Raw genomic sequence first — 22,210 nt, forward strand, 5'->3', positions numbered from 1 at the left:
GATCACGGACCGGACAATGCCCAGAATTTAATTGAAAGACACGTTATGGAATTCACCTTCGATTTCTAGGAAAACTCTAAACAAGAGGTTGAGAAAACTTTTCGGAAGATCTGGCACGTTAGCCCACAAAAATAGCCCATTTTTTACCAGAGATGTCCATCTCCTCTGTGTGGCGAAGAGCAAGTACAATTTCTCCCCTCGCACTGACAGCATCAACGAGAGCTCTTCTCTTTCACACATATACATCACTGTTATATAAAGTGTGCACGCATCATGAGAGCGAGTGCGTTTATTCTCTTTCAATTCTACCACTGGATCGCAAAAAATTGCTAGAGCAGAGCTCTGAAATTCTCTGGGGTGGATGAAGATATTTTCTCCCAAGTGTGCACGCCGGTGAGATAAGCGTGGGGCACGCATATTAAGCAAAAGCGCAATTTATCGTTAGAATTTAGTTTTTCCTTGCTGCGAAAAAGATGGTCATAGCAAGGCCATCGTTATCACAGAAGTGTTCGCTCACTAGCACTCACTGGTGCGTCACTTGGGTGTATTTAGGCAAGAGCGCGTGAGAGCAATTCATGCGAAGAGAATGTGTTTCACTCGTGCCAGCTGTTTGACCCACAAGCACACACTCAAACTCTGTCCATTCGACACTGAGAATAAGTGCGCTTTCCTTTTTGTGTAATGTACGCATCTTGCATTCCCTCTGTAGACAAGAATCTTACACCAGCGTGTATCAATCTGGTGAAATGCCATCGCTGTTTTCTGCCAACAAATTTTAAGAGAAGGAAACTTATTTAGTAACTCGAGATCCGTTCCTACAAGCCATCTTAAAAATTTGTTCAGAAAAAAAATACAGGTAAAAAGATAATGCTTGATTATTAGAACGCATAGTATCTGATATTTCACGGACAACGTCTGTCAAATTTAACATAGTCTGAATGTTGAACCCATATATATCGCTGGTGTGCATTCTTATCCACGAGGTAAGGATACAGACAAACCCTGAGACCGGACTGCCTCTAATCAATTGTAAAGGTTTTTTCTGCCCAGAGAAAAATACAACATTTTGAATAAATACATTCTTTTAATAAATCACGACAAAAGATGCTTCTAAAAAGTAGAAGTCTTCCTGTTCACACCTAAAGCGTCCATCTTACTATGAATCCACGGAACGAACCTAACTACATCTGTATAAGCACCTGGGATTCCTTTCTGTCCGCATCCAATACCCCAGGCAACGATTCCTGTCTGGTAGTATCGCGAGCTGTCCTCTGGTATAGCACAGGCAAGCGGAGCACCGCCATCCCCAGTACAAACGTCTACGTTTTCTTCTCCTCCAGCGCACATATAACTATTGTCCAACACGAAGTGTGGTCCCAATCGAGTGGACCTGAACGCATTCTGACATTCCTCGTGAGGAACGACCGGTACTTCAACCCTTCTGAGAATGTTTTGCAGCTTTCCTTGTTCAAATTTATCCTTTCCCCAAGCACCAGTGAAACATTCATGGCCATTGAAATTCGCATTTGCAGGTGGAAGACAAATAGTTTGAATATTTTTATCGGCGATGAAAGGTTCATCGAACTTAAGAAGGGCAATGTTGTTGTGATGATGTTTGTTGTAGTGTTCGTGTATAATAACAATTGATATATCACGTGTCTGTAAATAATTTCATGAGTAAACTTCGTGACAGTTGAAAACATTGGTGTCATACCTGCGTTGCAAAAAGTTCTTTATCCGTATTTGTGTCCCATTCACCCGCTCTCACGTAGTACTTTTCGGTTTTATAATTTGCCACACAATGCGCTGCTGTTAGTGCAAGATTAGGAGCAATCAATGAAGCTCCACATACGTACACTTCTTTGATTATATCGACTACCATTTGTGATCTCAACACCATCAGCGTCCACGGGAATTCACCTAAAAACCAGTTGTCAAATAAAAGAACAGTTTTTCCTATGATGAAACGTTATGTTACCATATTCGGAAACACCCGCCTTATGTCCTACCAGTCTGTAGCCGATACCATTCAAATTTCGAACACCACATTGGTCAAAAGAACTTTGATCTTTGGGCACACTGGGAATAATATCGTGCTCATTACAACAAGTTTCCAATCGATCGCAGCCGACATCCAACCTGATAGATAATATTAACGGTGATTCTTGCTTGACTCATAAGTGAAACGCATTAGTACTCACCTGAGGTCAATAAAATCCCCATCGATAGATCCTGCTGGTGTAATGGGTAAAGTAGGAACTACTACTACATCAGTGCTGCCCGCAACCCTACATTCATCTTTTTTTACGCATCTTCCTATGCATTCCTAGAGTTAGAAAAATAAACTGATAAGTTCACGAAAAGAACAAATTACTAACAAAATAAAGAATAGCTCTAAAAACAAAAGCTCGATAAGCTTTGAAAACATGGCATATTAACCTATGTCTCTGATCAACACCAGAGCAAAAAACTCATCATCCATGCCGTACATACCTGACCACGAGTGAATGATTCTCGGATTAAAAACACGAGTGCCACTATCAACAACGATTTGTTCATCCCAACGCTCGAACGTGCGCTGATCTTGGCTGGAAGTAAATCACTAACTAGCCGATGGCGTCAACAAATCGGCTGAAGCTATATGCGTTCCTGTTACCGGACCACTGTCGTAGCGACATGGGGATATACGACTCATCGCGATAAACTGGTTTTCTTATACAGGACAGTATTTGACGGGTCGCTTCTTCTCAAGATGAGTTAGTAGGCGTTATGAAAATCGCAAGGGAATTCGGCGAAAATTTTGCGTTCACGATATTATCGATCTGATGTAATATTTGAGCGAAAGATGTTAGTATTCATTCACATAAAAATGTTTCTGGACCGATTTTCACAAATTTAGACACTGATGAATAAACTGTTATTGAATTTTGTCCACTAGCGACTTCCTGCCTGAAACTGCTGGAGACAGTGTGTTTAAAATTTTAAACCGTTATTAAAAGCTCTTCTTAATTTGACTTTAAACTGTTTAAATGAAAAGGATATGATAGTATTTATGCCCAAATAAATTTTCATGTTTTTATACAAGATTCGTTGAAACGTTCCTTGTGGAAGTAATGTTTGTGAAAATAAGAGTAACAAGAGAAAAGTATCGTTACACTACTAGGTGGATTAAAACAGGTTTTACAACTCACATCTCTTTATATGAAAAACATGGATGGTATGGTAAGGACTGTGTGTGATCTAATGATTCTAGGTTCAAGTCACAATCGTTCTTTTTTTTCAAATTTTATATAATTAAATTTCAAGTTGTGTAGTTTGCTAATCGTGTAGTATTTGTTCTTCAATGTAGGCTTGCATGGTCTGCGATGCTCTATTTAAGGCTTGTTCGCGACAAAATCTGGATAGTTTAAATTTTGAATAAAACAAATTCGCTATTATTTTTCTCCAAAATGTATTTTTCTTCATTTAATGATGCATTATTAGTCAACTTGAAACAAATTACAGTTACTTAGTTAGACTGCATGAAGAAACTACGAGCTTACGAGAGTTTTCTCCAGCCAGGATTCTCTGTAAACGATATAATTGTTTTTGTCCAAGATTTTTGATATTTTTCTATAGTTTTTTTCATAAATACGTTTATTTCATAAGGCAATATACATAAGTTTTTCTTCGCCGTAGCAACCACAAAACACAGTACTTTAAACCTAATACATTTCGAATATCATATAAGTATGTCAGTATACTATAGTTAATCTAAACACTGTTTTTATCAAGCGGTTTGCTTTTATAAATTATATTTTTATTTTGCACCTGATCTTATAACTATTTCAGGTTTGTTTGTATCAGTTCATCACATTTATTCATTGTAAGATAGCTGTCTATTGGTTAAACTCATGGAAAAGGAAGAAGTCTAACATAAAATAAACATTGAATTTGGAATTCCAATGGACTTAATGAATCGATAAAGAAGTTTCATGTCACGAAAAGCAAGAATGTCGCGAACTAGGACATTGAATAGTCTACCTTGAGTACGCAAGGAATTTATTTGTTGAGATCATCACGATACTCCACGCATGGCCAAACGACATGATCAATATCGCGATAACTTTCGCCACAAGGACAATGATTAGTCTCGGAAAGCCCAATTCGAAGGAGATGTGCATCTAACGTGTAGTGATTGGACATCAGTCTGGACATCACACGAATGAAATCACGACTCACGTTCATCCCCCTCCAGCTTTTGTCGATATTTTAGGGAAAATTGAGTGCATCCACGGATTCAGATCATCTCTAAATCTTAAAAATACAGTATTGGCAATAACTATTCGGTTGTGTCTCAGAAAAAAGTAGAAATGCAATGTTCCTCATAACTTTCCGCTGGATCATTTGAAATCAAAATAATAAAATTTATTAGTTAGATAATTGTTTTCCCCAGGTAATTTCATTTTCGCACTTTTTTGGGACGTTTTGAAGCGAACCTCGATTTTTGTGATGAAAATCGGTAAATTTGCGACTTGAAATAAAAATTATTAACAATTAAAAACCTGTTTTAATCCACCTAGTGGTGTAATGATGCCTTTCTCATGTACATATAATATTGTGGTATTCTATTCAAAAAATTTATTTTCAATTTTTGAAAGAAACCAATAGATTGTTTGTGCATAAAATACAGAATAAAACAGTGCTTTGATTGCGTATGTCATCCTTAAGAAAACGAAGTGGGTTCACTATTATATGCACTTCCAGGACCGGAACCCGAGAACCTGTATAATCAAAGACGGTTAGTACAGCCACCAACTAACATGACACACAAACTCTACTAGTACGCACTCTGCATTACGATTTAAATATTTGTTGCATCCGAAAATATTTTAAGTGACGATGTACAATATTGAACACACTTTACCCTATAACTCCGGAACCGGAAATCGGATCCGGATGAAATTCAGGAATTCGGTATGGGATCTGAAGACCTTTCTTTTGAATCTAAGTTTGTGGAAATCGGTCAAACCATCGCTGAGAAAAGTGAGTGAGATCCATGTTGGTATATATGACCACTATTTCCGGTACTTCCGGAACCGGATACCGGGAACCAGGATAGCCGGAATTGGTTTGTTTAGTTGCCTACTGATAATGACTATCGATTGGTGTAGTTTTGAGACCAGTTTCGAAAATTTTTTACGCGTTTTGTTTCGCCGGTTTAAGGGACTGTGTACAATATTGAACACACTTTACCCTATAACTCCGGAACCGGAAGTCGGATCCTGATGAAATTCAGGAATTCCGTATGAGACCACAAGACCTTTCATTTGAATCTAAGTTTGTGAAAATCGGTCAAACCATCGCTGAGAAAAGTGAGTGAGATCCATTTTGGTATATATGACCACTATTTCCGGTACTTCCGGAACCGGATACCGGGAACCAGGATAGCCGGAATTGGTTTGTTTAGTTGCCTACTGATAATGACTATCGATTTGTGTAGTTTTGAGGCCAGTTTAGGAATTTTTTTACATGTTTTGTTTCGCCGGTTTAAGTGACGGTGTACAATATTGAACACACTTTACCCTATAACTCCGGAACCGGAAGTCGGATCCGAATGAAATTCGGGAATTCCGTATGGGATCGGAAGACCTTTCATTTGAATCTTAGTTTGTGGAAATCGGTCAAACCATTGCTGAGAAAAGTGAGTGAGATCCATTTTGGTATATTTGACCACTATTTCCGGTACTTCCGGAACCGGATACCGGGAACCAGGATAGCCGGAATCGGTTTGTTTAGTTGCCTACGGATAACTACTATCGATTTGTGTAGTTTTGAGACCAGTTTAGAAATTTTTTTACACGTTTTGTTTCGCCGGTTTAAGTGACGGTGTACAATATTGAACACACTTTACCCTATAATTCCGGAACCGGAAGTCGGATCCGGAAGTCGGATCCGGATAAAATTTAGGAATTCCGTATGGGACCACGAGACCTTTCATTTGAATCTAAGTTTGTCAAAATCGGCTCAGCCATCTCCGAGAAAACCTAGATTATTTGACACATACACACACACATACATACACACACACAGACATTGCTCAGCTCGATGAACTGAGTCGATTTTCAATTTTCACTAGTCGGTTTTTCAAGTGATTGCATAACCTTTCTTTATGAGAAAGGCAAAAACCGCTAGTATTGAACCCAATTCTGACAAAATATACAGTTTAAGTACAAGGACATTTATACTTGGATTGAAATTTATATGACATGAGTATGACATGAATATTCGACACAATACTTTTGAGATATTATGCGTTCAATGAAAACTAAATAATTTCTTGAACTCCTTTTAAGTATGTTAGCTTATCAAGTCTTGCAATGAATTTGTAGCAAGACAGTGGCTTCCAGAAGAATATTTATTTGTGTATGTGAGAGTATGAATAGTTGGCTAACCCCATCTTTCGTGAACCGTTACGAATTAATTACAATATCTTCTTACGTGGGGGATACATATCGCGTAAAAAAGCCGCGCAGAAACCGCGTATCTTCGAAAATTTGCGTAAAAAACCGCGCAGCTCCGTAAATCTGCGTAACTTTGGAATTCCGCATAAAAAAAACACAAAACTAAAGAGATTTTCTTCCAAATATCTTAGAAATACATTCAAAGTCCAGATCTGGTGTAACCTCAAAAAAATTAAAATCGAGCTGGGGACTTTGAAATTGAAAAAAAAAATTTTAATGCCAAATGTCTTAAAAATGCATGAAACGTTCAGATCTGGTATAATCCCAAAAAATCGACTTTGGAACTTAGATTTCCGAAATGGAATTTTTTTATTTTGATCTCCAAATCTCTTAGAAATGTATGAAAAGTAGAAATCTGTGTAATATAAAACATTTTTGCCTTTTTCATATAGAAAGGTTATGCAATCACTGTGAAAACCGACTTTCAAACCGAGGCCCGGAGGGTTCATCGAGTACGCAAAATGTCTGTGTGTATGTGTGTGTGCGTATGTGTGTATGTAACGTTTTTTTGCCCTAACTTTTCTCGGAGGTGGCTGAACCGATTTTTACTAACTTAGATTCAAATAAAAGGTCTTGTGGTCCCATACAAAATTCCTGAATATTATATGGATCCGACTTCCGGTTCCGGAGCTATAGGGTAAAATGTGCAAAAACATGAAAATATGTTTTCTAATTTTTTTCATAGATGGCGCGACCGATTTTCACAAACTTAGGTTCAAATGACAGGGATGCGACTTCCGTATCCGGAAATATAGGGTAAAGTATGTAAAAAGTTTTATACCATCACTGAAAGGAGCGAACAACCGTAAAATGTTTTCTAAATCGACCTCAAATCTTCTCCAATTGATAGTTTTTATCAGTAGACGGTCGAACAAACCGATTCCGGTTATTCTTTTAAGAATTGAAGAAAAATATTTTGAAGAATACCACAGTATTATATAGGATAGTAGGATTGATATGAGAAAGGCATCATTACACCACTAGGTGGATTGAAACAGGTTTTTTGTTTTGAAAAAGATCGAAAATTTTCTAAGTATCATAGAGTTGACCTAAAAAGTATTTCGAGATAACAACAGATCTGTATGTGTATTTAAAACAGGGCCGGTGGAAAAAGTGAGTTATTATCCACCTGAAATTTCGAGTGGAAAAAATAGTAACATTCACCTCTACTATCGATCGAATCGGAATATTTCGGTCGAATGTAATGTGATGAATGATTGCAAAATTTCGATCGAAGTATTCCGCTTGGAATGAAATACAGAATCGGAGTGGTTATTAGTATTCATAATATAAATGGTCTATAGTGACTAATCAGAAGCACCCGAGAGTTTAGTTGAGAAGATACGAAGCAACCACCATATAGTCCGGATCTAGCACCACGAGATTACCATATGTTTGTAATTGTATTTGGCCTTCGATTGAATTTATATACACAAATACTAAAGTACTTATTCTTAATCAAAATATATTGTTAGGCTCACTAAAATCAAAAATGTCATGAAACCTGAGTTTAAAAGTTTAAATTTAAATTTTACTCAGATTTTGTTAGAAATATTGAAACAAGCAACACCAGATCCAGCTTCCAAATATTGAACAAAACGAATCACTTGAACCAATATTATCGAATTTTGGTTCAATTCGTGACATTAGAAAATTATTTCAGAAAAATGTATTTGCAGCAGAGTTAATAAAAGTCATTTTCAATGACTCAAAATAGACGAAAATGGCGAGAAATTACTTGCTAACTATGAGAACGAAATCTATGTCCAGTCAATGACATAAGCGCGAGAGTAGTATCAAAATTGTGTTTTTTCTTTCATTTGTTTTCAGTGAAAATCCCGTAGTATGCAGTGTCGATATTCAACTGAAACTGTGAGAATCGAAAATGACAGAACCTGTTGGTGCTCGAATTTGTAGTAGTTTTTTTTTCCAAAGAGGTTCTGGTATGTAATTATTTCAATTTGTCATATTTTAATCACTATTTATAACCAAGCGTCACAGATTTTCAATACATCGATGAAAGAATGAGAATTGGAATTCTGCTGATACTCCCCGAAGCTGAAGACGTTAGTTTGGTTTCGTCTTGTCATAGAGGAAAGAGTGACGTTGGTAATTATTCTCTATCATTTTTTCAAGTGGAGACACGAAAATGCTTCGTCTCTCTTCGTTTCTTCTGGTGTCGGTCATTTACGAATGAGACAGTAAAATATCGAAAATGAGGCTGTTGGATTGGATTCTTTCATTGAGAATGCGTGACAATTTTAAGCTCTGATTTGCAGTAATATTTTTTTTTCATTTTAAACATAGATATGTCTATATTACCGATATAAGAAACACTGAAAAAGAAAATATAACTACCGATGTGAAAATTCATTTTCGTATCGTTATCAAAGGACGAACCGCGTTTGCTCGTGTTCAATCTGTTTCGGCAGGAAATCAGAAGCCATTGTTTCATCTAGATAAGCCACAATCGTATTAACTGACAATAGGACTGACAGAGCTGTTCGTCTATCGTCATATTGTGATTGACTTGGGTTATGGCATCGTGAAAGTGTTAGAAATTAGTGCAAAATGTCTTATCAACAATTGACTGATGAAACATTCCCGACAAATCTGTTAATAGAATTTGACCAGCTAGATGATGATATTCCCATCAGCCCACCACAAATCCTGCAAGCGGATAAAACAAGCGTTGTTACTGGTAAGTAATGACTCGGTTGTTCATTCTTGAAATCATGAAAAAGATATTAATTTTCAATGTTTGTTGCTCGTTTTATGGTCCTAATTTTTGTAAATTCATTAGCTGCAGAGATACGATCTTCCGAAGTCATTTCGCACACTTCTGGGTCCAACACATCCAGTGGAAACTATAGCTTTTCTACAGAGAACGAAAATGGTAGCGCCTCAAGCGGTTGCAGTAATCCAACAATCAAATATCAGTCCTCTACCAACAAACGTGCTAAAGCGATGAAAGATACAAAGAAAATGGTTCCGAAACCGTCCGGTAAATCTTCAGTACACCAACAAAAATCTAAATCACTGGAAAATCTTGTAAATCACAACACTAATCAGATGCCATCCAATTTATTGAAGAGACAAAAGTATGGTCACGTAAAAAGTAAAGTGAAGCAATTTATCGATGAAACGACCAAAAATTTGGACCGCAAACCGCTTTTGCGGCACAAATCTATGCCGGATTACAGTCTCGAGTGTCCTTCGGAAGAGGTAATTTACAGCTGAGAGTACACCGCGAGATAACTAAAGTTTTCCTATTGCAGATCGATGAAATTAATCAGGAAACCAACATTGACAAGTTACGATCGTTGCTAAAAGAAAAAACTGAAGAGTTGGAATGCTGGAAACGACATTTAAATTTCAGTGAAAGGCAGAGAGAGGATAGCGTCTTAAAAATAGGTGCATTGCAACGAAAGATCGAGACTATGCGTTTGGAGCATTCCACGAGGGACAAAGATCGAGAACGCCAGCATGAACGCAAATTGGAGAACGAGCGGGAAAAACATACAGTACTAGAGGCATATTTACGATATCGAAATCCGTCATTGAGCAGAATTTTCACATCAGTTGGCACGCAGACCAGCCCAGGTGTATGTACGGTGTTCAACATCAATGCTTTTTGCAGTGACGACAGCTTTGAAGGGCTATTGGATGGAAGTTTCAATGCTGCACCTGCGACATCCACGGGAACCAGGGTCAAGCGAGCGCTTCAGTTTCCATTGGAACCGGAACCGGATGAACCGGAAGTGAATGAAGTTAATGAAAACGTTAGTCCGGATTCAGCATCCCATCCAGCTGGCCCAAATTTAATGCAATTATCCGATGCAGGACAACTATCTCCTAAAACCGCAGGAATATGTGAATCTCCTACTCAAGATTATGTTCAAATTTGCAAAGAGTGCGCTATTAAGAAAGAGAAAAAACGAAAGAAGAAAAACAGGCTGGCCAGTTTCTTCTGCATTAAGAAAGTTAAAGAATGAACGTGTGATTTACTATTTATTTTTATTAATTGTACAACAGGACCTTACTAACTAACCTACAATATGTGACAAACAGCAGCAGAGATTTTGTGTAGTGTGTTTTGTAGATTGTGTTTTTGTATTTGTATTTTTAAATTATCATAATACATTTGTCTTGTTTAGTTAACTTTTGAGTTTAACTATTATTGGCATGAATTGGATCATTTTCAGTATCTGCAGATAAGTGCGGTGTGACGGTTAATGCATTTCTTGCAGCAGATTGAACTGATGGCTGATATCATCGCAATCACTATGATACTAAGGTTTTCTGATTCGCAACGTGACCTAAACATCTCAATTTTTCCCAATGAATGTAGAAAAAATATGATAAAAATAATATGAATCGGTGGATTCCCTTAGCCGGCATGCGCAATCTCGTAGGTCCACTTTGATGTCTCAGTCATTATTATTTAAGAATCGCTTTGCACTATTGAATAGTTCTTTGATTCACCACATTTTGGTTGCTATGCAGCTTCAACTTTTTCCGCTATTGAATAATGAATTATTGTAGAAACTGTAGCTGATAAGATACATTATCCAATCTATCCGGCTGAGCTTTAAGCTTCTACTTATGATCTTAAAAAACAGCCATTGTTAAAAATCGCAAAAGTACAGGGTCCGGCACTCGAAGTGTAACCAATTAAAAAGGCCATAAATTCAGTTTGGAAAATTACTTTTACTTAATTCAAAGTACAAAATGTGTAAAAATAATACAACATTCAGAATCAATTCACTTTTGCTCGATATGACCACCTTTTGCCTTGACTTGATGACTTGAGAGAGCGAAGGAGTTGCTTCGTTTGGCCGAATGTGACTTGCAGGTATTTTGGCCCACTCGCGGACAATAACTTTTTTCAGCGCCTCGAGACTGGTGTATCTTTTAGTTCGGACTTTGCTCTCCAAAATGGCCCAAAGAGAATAATCCATTGGATTCGCATCTGGTGAATTCGAGAGCCATTGTGTGGACGTGATGAAGTTCGAAACGTTGTTTTTCAGCCATTCTTGGTTCACTCGAGCTTTGTGAGACGGTGCCGAGTCCTGCTGAAACGTCCATGGTCTGCCACCGAGATGTTTGCTTGCCCACGGCTTCAAAGCAACCTCCAGAATACTTTCCCGATAATATGTCGCATTTACCTTGACGCCAGGCTCGATGAAAACGATTGGAGAGCGCCCATCTGCGGTTACAGCGGCCCAAACCATTATCTGTTGCGGGTGCTGCCTCCTGGTGGTCAATCGAAGACTCAAATTCTCGTATGAACGGTCGGTCAAGTAAACCCTATCGTTTTGAGAGTTTACGAATTGCTCAATTGGAAAATTTTCTCGTCAGAAAATACAATGTTCGGAAATTGACCGCTTTCGGCCAAACGAAACAACTCCTTCGCTCTCTCAAGTCATCAAGTCAAGGCAAAATGTGGTCATATCGAGCAAAAGTGAATTGAATCTGAATTTTGTATTATTTTTACACATTTTGTACTTTGTATTAAGTAAAAGTAATTTTCCAAACTGAATTTATGGCCTTTTTAATTGGTTACACTTCGAGTGCCGGACCCTGTAGTTTTCACCGTAACTGTTAACTAGTAAATCTTCTAGGAAAAAATAAATTGATATTTCGCTTGTACATTTTCGCAACAAGAAAACTATTTCTACGTTTTGCATCAATAGCTGTTTGCCTAAAATTATAAATTGCCCTTAAATGCAAGTTGTTTTTATTCAATATTAACAATATCAATGTGATAACGGGAACGGGTCATTTTACCGAAACCAAAATCGTCAAATATCGTTTCACCGAAGCAGTTATTGCAGTATGTATTGCATTCAAGTCTAGCGTTTTCTTAAATGAGAACGATTGTTTTACTACCCACCACTGCGACTTCAAGTAACCGCCACGATTGCCCAGTCTACTCGTAACTAGATTTCGTTGCCTTTGTTAGATCCGAACGAGCGGTAGCCAGGTCAGACAGCACGCGAACTAAACGAACGAACATTTCATCATTTTCTCTCAGCTGTCGGAAAAGTACCACGCTTGGTAGATATACCAAACAAATGTTTGAATGCTTAACAATTAATAGTCAACTAGTTTTTCAGGAAATTACATTCTGAGCATCATTACATTAATTTAGGTAAACTCAACAGGCGTGAACACGTTATTAATACATACATACGATTCGGTGAAATAGCCTTTTGAGCAAAATGACGTTCGGCGAAATAATCTTTTTGGCGAAATCACCCATCCGTCGAAATGACCTTTTCGGCGAAACGGATTTCGGCGAAGTTATATTCGTCTAAATGACCTCTTGATAATCATACCGACATACCTGACACTGAGCACCCAACAACAATATGCCCAATCGAACCTCCTGCTGCATTGCAATTCTTTCAGTGGTCTTCTGAATCTATAGACACAATAGACGGAGTGTCAACTGAATTTTCAGATATGCGGTTTCTAGAATAATGTAATAATAAAATGGCTATTTCGTTACTTATTTTTTAATTTTCAAAATCAACAATAGAATTTTCTCTTTCAATACGATCACCTAAAACCAACACATTGAATTCATAATTTTTCCTAAAATGTGGTACTCAGTGCATATATTCTTCACATGAAAAAATCTTGTTCTGGCTCCAACGAACCAGGACTCATCGTTGAATAACTTTATAGATGATTTGGGGTGAGACGGCCGTGTACAACGAAAGTCGTCGATCACCACCGATGGAACAGCATGTCCCATGCTTACGTTCCACTAGTTATTTGGAGATCTCTGCCTTGCCGTGACTTCTCATCGTTTTCCTAATGGGAAGAAAAGAATAAAAAAAACTGTAAAGGGCGTGATGTGGAAAAATACCACAAAACCAACAAAAACCGACGTCTTGCCGTAAGAATCGGTGATTGTGTATCTGGTGAGTTTTGCGCTTCTTCCGGAATTCCACAAGGCAGTCATCTAAGACCACTGATATTTTAACGATGTGAGTTTTGTCCTGGAAGGGCCGCGGCTTTCATTTGCTGATGATCTTAAAATGTACAACATAATCCGTAAAATAGATGATGCCGTATTTCTGCAACACCAACTGTTAATTTTTGCTGACTAGTGTGAGATCAAGCGAATGATTCTAAGTCTCCAGAAATGTTCGAACAGGATTTTTCGTTCGTGTGAATGTTATCACACGAACGAAAAATCCTGTTCGATTTGACTATCGCATTGGTGATACTACAATTGAAAGGACGACATCTGTGAAAGATCTTGGCATTTTCCTTGACAAGCAACTGACATTTAAGCAACATGTTAGCTACATTTTTGCAAAAGCTTCCCGATGCTTAGGATTTGTAATACGGAGAACAAAAAATTTATTTAATGATATATATTGCCTAAAAACTATGTACTGTTCGCTGGTTCGCTCTATTCTTGAATATTGCTCAGTGGTATGGAACCCTTACTACCTCAATGGTGTCAATCGGATGAAATCGATACAACGCAGATTTATTTGCTTTGCACTGCGCACACCAATGGCAATATCTGATATTTTAACTGATAGAGTCGATTGAGCCGCACTTCTTAGCGAAATCAACTTAAACGTTCGTTCGCGTGTTCTTCGTAACAGTTTGTTCCTTCGCTTGTCATTTCGTCGCACTAATTATGAAACTAACGGTGCTATTACAGAACTGCAGCGGATCTTCAACAGAGTTTCATCGGGATTTGATTTCCATCTTCCACGCCGTGCCATACGATCGAATTTCTTAAATATACTAAGAAACAATCATTTGGACTAAATTATGTCTGTTCATTCAAATAAATAAATAAAAAAAAACAAATCGTTCCACATCCTCAAAAGGATGCTGAACGATCTAAGCAAAGTAAAAGTCTTGGCATTACATTCCTTTTGTGCAGGGCTAGTACTACGATCCTACTGACACTAAGAATCCTGCCAGCTCTGGGCTTGCACATACGAACATACCGCTTGTAAAACCAGCGTCCTATGCATTGAACCGGCAAGGATCTGCAGGAGCCAAAATATATGAATAGAATGATACAAAGCAATTCATGTAGTGGATGTACGCTCAAATTAACATTCCTGATATAGTGATCGACTATACGTCCCACTATTTTATGAAGAATGATAGGCATGAAACCTTTTGCTTTCTCATACGTGTCGCGAACGCCTTTGGGAATAAATATGTCAATTATTTCCTCTCGAACTATTGGAAAACATCCTGTCACAAGACTAAAAGTAAGAATTTTCTTCAAAACATGTTTGAAATGTTCTTATCCTTTCTGCAGTAGCACTGGGAAAATTCCATCCTTTCCAGGAGACTTGTTCCGAACAAAACTCTCAACTGCCCATTTGACCGATTCAATCGTCACTATTCTTCGAGCAAGTGCCCAAGAATCGTAACTATCCGAAAAAGTCTCAGAAACAGCTGTCGGTGATAGCTCTATACATCCTGGAAACTGAGTGTTAAAAAGATAGTGATACCTTCATCAGACAAGTACTCACCATCTGAAGGATGAAAGTCCTTCGATGCCGAAGCTTATTTCATCTGCTAACTTCGTTAAAATTAGAGACATTCGTGCAAAGGCTTTTCCAACAACTTCACACAAACGATCGGAAATCATTTTTGTAATCCCTTGGAGCCGACATGAAGAATTATTAATTTTAGTAGGATCGTAGTACTAGTTATGCAATGATTTTGTACGCTAAGAATCCGCCGCAAAGTCTATTGAAAAAGAAAGACCAATTTCCACAGAAAGAATGTAATGCCAAGGCTTTTCTTTACATTCCGAGCCGACACGAATGCGTCGGTATTTCCAAGCTCTTCTTCAGAGTTTTCATAATCTAGCAAGTTCAGCATTTCACCAAGAAGTTGCACAATTAGCTCGCACAAGTCGAAGTTGACAAACATCTGCTGCAACTATGAATGAGTTTGTCGAGACAACCAACCAACTCATGCAAAATTCTGTCGAAGCAGAGAGCTACGTCCGAAACCTCCTCTCTTCAAGATCTCGCATAAGTTCGAGGACTACCCGTATTGACTATGTGCAGGTTTGCATTACTAGCAAATTCCATCAGTTTAAATCTGAGCTTTCCCAAATGATATGGCGAGCTTTTACGTCACTAGCGACTATAAGTGGTAAACCACTTTTGCAGCAGTATGATACAACCTTTTTGAAAACATCACTCGACAAAGGTTGATTATGCGGTATATATGACTAACAATTGACAATTATCCTGTGCATCCCATCAATAGTCAGACTGACTGTGACATCACAAATATTCCGAGCAATGAGCTCAGATAAGAGAGATACATCTAGAGTACTATTTGCAAGTAGGCATGCTCGATGCATTTCTCGTGGATTAGTCGTACCATACCTGTTGAGGGCAACGAAGACTGAGTATAAAAACTTTTCAACATAGAACCTCTGATTAAGGACTTCTTTCAGTTTTCGTTAGTTGAGCATCTAGCCATTGGAGAAAAAATGCCAAGGAAAACCATCGTCAAGCGGAATCTTATGAAGGCGAGAGAGACAGTTGTCAACGAGATGCTGCTCACGGTTAACTTGCATTCTAGAGCGAGGAAAATGACTAAGAAAGCTATGCAAAACTTGGTGAATGGAATCGAACGAACGATTCGGCAAAATGCTTTATATGCAGGAACATATTTAGAAAGAAACCTGAAGACATAACATTGAACATATACATGCTACTTTAAACTTTTCAACCAGAGAGAAGAAGGCCATGAAACGAAGTTCCGTCCTTAAGAATAACTCCACATATATAAATGAATAAATAAATCGAACGAATTCAACATCTATGAGAGATATATCTATTAAATTAGTGATATTACATTGGTTCATAACTAAAGGCCAAACTTTACAAAAACCACAGTAGGTTGAATCAACTGTATGCAATCAAGCATGAAACGCAATCATTCGTAATAGCTTCGTATTTAATTTGAATGTACCTCTAGACGCCTTAGGCTATCGTACAGAAGAAACATAATGAACACAACAACAATTTTCTACAGACGGTTGTTTATAATATATAGACTGTACATTTTTGATTGGTATACCATATTAAGCGTAAATATTTCGTTTTTTTCTTCTCGCATCATTTAACTATCACATCAGTGCAGGTAAATATGCTCTCGAAGGTTTCGAAACTTCCATCATCTGCTGAAAGCTAGGGGAAATTTGTTCCTGAATCCACATTTCATACGAACCGATATCGGTGAGCATACTGGGAACTGCCATACTATCACACCAACCGCTCATCTTCGAAACAAGTCCAACCTGTTTCCAACTTCGGCCGCCCATTGCAAAACAGATGAGCGGAGCACCTTGAAAATTCTCGCATTTTTCTATAGATCGCTGTCGATCTGTACAGATTACGCCATCTGGGCAATTGTTGCTCCGAGTCAATTTAAGATAATGTTTCTCAGGAATTGCATCCGCCACGTCCTCCACTGAAAGCGATATTTTGTTCCACCCGATAAGGAAACAATCAGCATTTGAGTAATTATCTGCCAACTGTGACAGGCAGACATTAGCCTTGCTGGACGAATTTTGACCAATCTGCAGTACGGCCACGTTGGCATACCCAGATTGCACATCGTAATCTGGATGGATTGTTATTCGATCTATTACGAATTCCTACAAATGAAAGAGAAGCTATTGTTTATTTTGTATACACTACAACTAAGCAATCGGACTTTACCCTTCGTTTCGAAAGCGTATTGAGAGGTTTTAGATTGAAATCACCAATACGGGCATATATCTGAGCAGGACTAAGATCAGCAACACAGTCGGCAGCGGTAAGAATCAAATCGGCTCGTAACATAGTTCCAACACACTCATATTGATTCCTATCGACATTCAAATATCGACGACGACTCCAGACTGAAACTAACCACGGAACATCTGTTTTTCGGATGAAAGATGTTCTAAGATCATTCTTTATGATGCACTCGGAGTGTTGATTCTCTGGAACTATTGGCGATATGTTGGACACACCGGTTTCCGGCATCATCGGGCTCCAAGGCATAGGAAGTGAAAAATCATCCATTGAAGGAACTAACAATTGCGGATTGGAACAGCATATTTTGTTCAAAGAACACCCATTGTCGCCCTTACGGAGGTTAATTTCATTCTTATCAGCACAATATTCTTCAGGAACACACATTCCTCGGCACACTGCTGTCGAAGGATACAATACATTAGTTATGGGAGTGACTTCGGGATCGACAATTTTGGGACTCTGACAGCAAATCGCACCCATCGGACAAACATCTTGTGCATTGCGAAGGTTAACTTCAAACAAGGAATCCGTGCATTGTTCACTGGGAACACACATCCCTGTGCAGGATGCCTCCACTTTTATGGATTTGCAACAGATTTCGTTGGGTGGACAGTTTCCATTACCATTTCTGAGATTTATAGTGTATCGATCAAGCGCATATTCTGGGCAAAGCAGATATGAGACGCATTGTCCTTCACATCTTGGCAAATTCTGTGGAAGATCGTTAGTTGATGGCACAGTTTTGATTTGTTTCGGAGTTTTGCAGCAAACATCACCGTTTGAACACTGACCTTTCGGGCCGCGTAGATCTATTATTAGAGAACTAGATTCATATTCTCCACAATTCTCATATGAAGTGCATGTTCCATCACAAACGTTTGTCTCGTGTGCAGCTTGGCAGCAAACCTGGCCAATTGGACACCCATCCGAAGTCGATCTTAAATTGATTAGATTATGGCTTTGTATAAAATGCGGACAATTTTCCAAAGAAACGCAGTTTCCTTTGCAGGAAGGGTACTGCATTACCACAGAGGATGGTGATTTGATGTTTTTGCAACACATTTCATTCGCTGGACATCCGAAGTTTGATGTTCGTAGATTGATCACTTCCCCGAAAGGTTGATCTAAGCATTGATTGATAGGAACGCAATACCCATCACAGATCGCTGCAGCACTTGGTTCACTACAGCATATTTGTCCTGCGGGGCACGATGCCGTATCTAATCGAAGATCAATGATATCTTTTGAATATGTTGCCTCGGGACATTGATGCGGCGACACACATTTCCCGTTGCATGTGAAGACAGTTTCATGTTGAGTACTTATTGCTGTACTTTTGGTATCTTTACAGCAAACTTGGTTGCCCGGGCAGCTTTGGTCTGATATTCGTAAATTTATATCAAAAACTTGTTCTCTGCATTGATCGAAAGCAGTGCATGTTCCTTTACAGGAAGAAGACTTTGCCGGATTCTTGCAACAAATCTCATTATTTGGACAACTTGACTTGTTGATCCGAAGGTTTATCAGGTTTTGATCAGTTATTACATCTAAGCACTGTCGAATCGGAACACACATACATCTGATGTTTTCTGGTTCTATCAGACCTGTTGATGATGCACTGAGAAATTTATGAATATTTGGTTTAGGATTCTTGCAGCACAAAGTTCCAGCAGAACAGTGGTCATTGCCGATCAGGTATCTCATGTAATTGTTTATCGTTACTGGATCCGAGCACTCTTCCGGAACTATGCAAACCCCGTCGCACGAAGGTGCAGTTTGAGGTTTTCTACAGCACACTTGATTCGTGGGACATTCAGAGTTTGAAGATCGAAGATCAATCAAATTAATAAATCCTAGCTCCGGACACTTTTCCATTGGAACACAGTCTCCGTCACATGAGTATTTTGGTTTATAATCTTTTTTCTTACAACAAACTTGATGCACTGGACAGCTTTGTTCCGAAAATCTTAAGTCGATGGTTTTTTGTTGATATTGATTTTCGATTTGGGCACACAGTTGATGTGGCACACATACTCCATCGCATTGACTTGAGTTTTCCGGATTAGGACAGCAAATTTGATTAAACGGACAACCACTGCTTGAGAGCCTCAAATTTAACAGACCGGGCGCAACGTTAGTATGTCGACATTCATTGGGAAAAACACATTCCCCGTTGCATTTTGCCGGCTGATTATGCTCAGTTTTAGGATTTTTGCAACATATCTGATTCATTGGACATTTTCCATCACCAACACGCAAGTTAATTTCACTGGAATCATCATCACACTGATCACTAACTGTACAAACTCCATCACATTCCAGATTATCCGCGCTTGGGCAACATACTTCATTGACTGCACATCCGTCCGTGAATCTTAGATTGATTAATCCTTTTGTAAATAGTGTACTTGTACACTGCCATGAAGGAACGCAGCTACCCTTACAGATCGAGTCGATTGGCAGAGATGATTTTGTAGTATTGCAGCAAACTTGATTATCTGGACAACTCACATCAGGTAATCCGAAATTCATTTCGTTTCCATCATCTGCACATTGTTCTGGGGAAATACAAAGCCCTTGGCATGACCTCGATGGGTTTTTACAGCAGATTTTATCAGCTGCGCATTTAGTGCCATCGAATCTTAAATTGATGATTCCTAATCCGCTAGAATAATCTAAACACTGATTGGGCACTACACAGACTCCGTCACACAGGCTATCACTGGGTTCTACCGCGTTTATACGAGCAGTCAAGCAACACACAAACGATTCTGGACAGCTCGTATCATCACCAATTCGAATGTCGATCAATCCCGTGCCAACCGTATTGATGGTTCCATTTTCACAAAGATAGCTCGGTACACAAATTCCTCCTTCTTGGCAACTGATTTCCTCCGCATTGCTCTTAATTGTAAGGAGCACAAGGACGATCAGCCTGTCCAGCAGCTTTGATGAGTGCGACAAATCAAGCTTACTTGTTCGTGCCATCTCGCCCGGTGTACTAAAATAAATCTTTACACGCGTGAACATGCTGTTTCTCTCGATTCGCCTATTATCGTGAATGAAATTGTGCGAGAAACTCTGGATACCGGTTTTTAGTATTCTGATTGTGACGAGCAACGCAACCGAACTACGTGAGAGCTGTCCGGAAACCTTCAGCATGCTAGTGGTAGATTCTCATTGGGGCGGTGATGCTTTGAATGGGTACTTGCACTAAACCGAAATGTTCGTCTTAGTTTATAAATCCAATTTGTACTTCACCGGATAAATTTCGCGTTCGCTGTTGACATCATTTTGAAACTACACATCACAAAGCAACAAAAAGTTTCAGCTCCCCGCAGATATCCATGTTTTCACTGTCATCGCACGTTTGAAGGATTTCCAAACTTGGGCTAACCACTTTTTGTTCATCTTATGAGAGTGCTACAAAACTCGTCACTTATCTTAATTTTAATTGTGATCAGGGCCGCCGAGATGGGAGAGAGAAAAGGGGAAAATCCCGCGGGCCAAGACTTTTACAGAGGGCCCGGAAATTCGAAAATTAAAATTTATTTTTATTCTTCACAATAAAAAAAAACTGCATCTGAGGAAATTAGTATTTTACAGAATTGGTGGCCATATTGAGATTTAACATTTTTCTCATGTATATGGACCCGTGAAATAACAGTCCTCCCGAGCCCGAATTTTTACTTTATGGCCCTAATGTGATGACGCATAATTTGCATTGCTATTCTTATGATTCGAGATTACATCTTAATGTTATTTTTAAAAGTAATTTTTAAAGGCTAATTGTTTGATAAAAATAGTGTTTTTGAGTAGATTAACTAATGAATATCGAAATACTAATATGATATTTTTATGAATATTTATTGAAATATGAGTTAAATTAAATTATTAGGTTTTAAATTGTGTTCAGCCACAAGTGGTGACTTTTCTGCCCTATTATATACATGATTTGGTTATTACAATTATCATATCATTTGCTTCCGCAATTCCGTGATTTTTGTGTAGAGAAGATTGTGAACCTACTTGTATTGTGTAATGGGGAAAAGGAACTAATATACTAACTGACTAACTATTAAGGGAAGATGGGGTAAAACGCACCCTCGAGGAAAAATGCACCTATTGCTTCACTCAGAAGTTATCAATTTTTTTTACGGAAATATTAATGAAACAGAAAGTCTTTCATGACAGTAGATTACTATAAAATATTCGTAGCAATAGTTCAATCATGTCTGGAAAAATCACCAAAATCAATAATGTCTCTGGTATATGTAATTTTTCGTCTTCGTTCCATACTAATTTTCTGGAGTGATTTTGATTATGTAACCAACGAACTTTTTTGTCAATCCTTCGTTTTTCTAAAATTAGTTGTAATACAGACGATGTATTTGAAATTTTTTGGATAAATTTTCAAAATTATCGTACCCATGCTTTTGGGGGCAAAATGACCTGAGTTGTGTGGAGCAAAATGCTTAAGAATTGGCTAACAAACGTTATGTATTAGTTATCAATTTAAAGAATAATAGTAAGCAACCTTACATCTGGTAAATATTTCTTTCACGAAAATGCTAAATTTTTTTTTAGATATTAAGAAGAAGCTTTATGAGAGTGCATTTTGCCCCATTGTTGTCATGTGTTTTACTCCGTTGTTTTGACGGGCCTGCCTTTATGTTCAGATACCCGTGACTACGCGTAATTTAAAATGTATATTCTTCGTATTTTCTACGTCCGGGCGTCATGCCCCGCATATATTTAAAAGGACAATGTTCGAAGGTTCGAAAAATAAGACATTTCATGTATTTTTTAATGCATTCAGCGAGTGTTTGTTCAAAAATATGAGAAATAATGGTGACAGAAGATAATCACATGTAACTTTAACGT

General features: G+C 38.3%; 2 protein-coding genes across 2 annotated transcripts; one reads left to right on the forward strand and one right to left on the reverse strand.

Annotated features, from left to right (window-relative positions):
- Positions 1–1,064: 1,064 nt before the first annotated feature.
- LOC131433933 (uncharacterized) lies at positions 1,065–20,373 on the reverse strand. Its single transcript, XM_058600553.1, has 7 exons — positions 17,246–20,373; positions 16,654–17,181; positions 2,494–2,619; positions 2,202–2,326; positions 1,979–2,139; positions 1,715–1,920; positions 1,065–1,659 (listed from the first exon to the last, which is right to left on the reverse strand). Exons 1-7 carry the CDS (start codon positions 20,354–20,356, stop codon positions 1,111–1,113), a joined length of 4,806 nt encoding a protein of 1,601 aa, XP_058456536.1. The 5' UTR covers positions 20,357–20,373; the 3' UTR covers positions 1,065–1,110.
- On the forward strand, positions 8,975–10,664 carry LOC131439431 (uncharacterized). The gene is made up of 3 exons (XM_058610420.1): positions 8,975–9,204; positions 9,307–9,728; positions 9,782–10,664. The coding sequence occupies exons 1-3, from the start codon at positions 9,075–9,077 to the stop codon at positions 10,496–10,498; spliced, it is 1,269 nt and encodes a 422-aa protein (XP_058466403.1). The 5' UTR covers positions 8,975–9,074; the 3' UTR covers positions 10,499–10,664.
- Positions 20,374–22,210: the final 1,837 nt, after the last annotated feature.

Source organism: Malaya genurostris, chromosome 3 (genome assembly GCF_030247185.1).
Source record: "Malaya genurostris strain Urasoe2022 chromosome 3, Malgen_1.1, whole genome shotgun sequence".
NCBI classification, from domain to species: domain Eukaryota; kingdom Metazoa; phylum Arthropoda; class Insecta; order Diptera; family Culicidae; genus Malaya; species Malaya genurostris.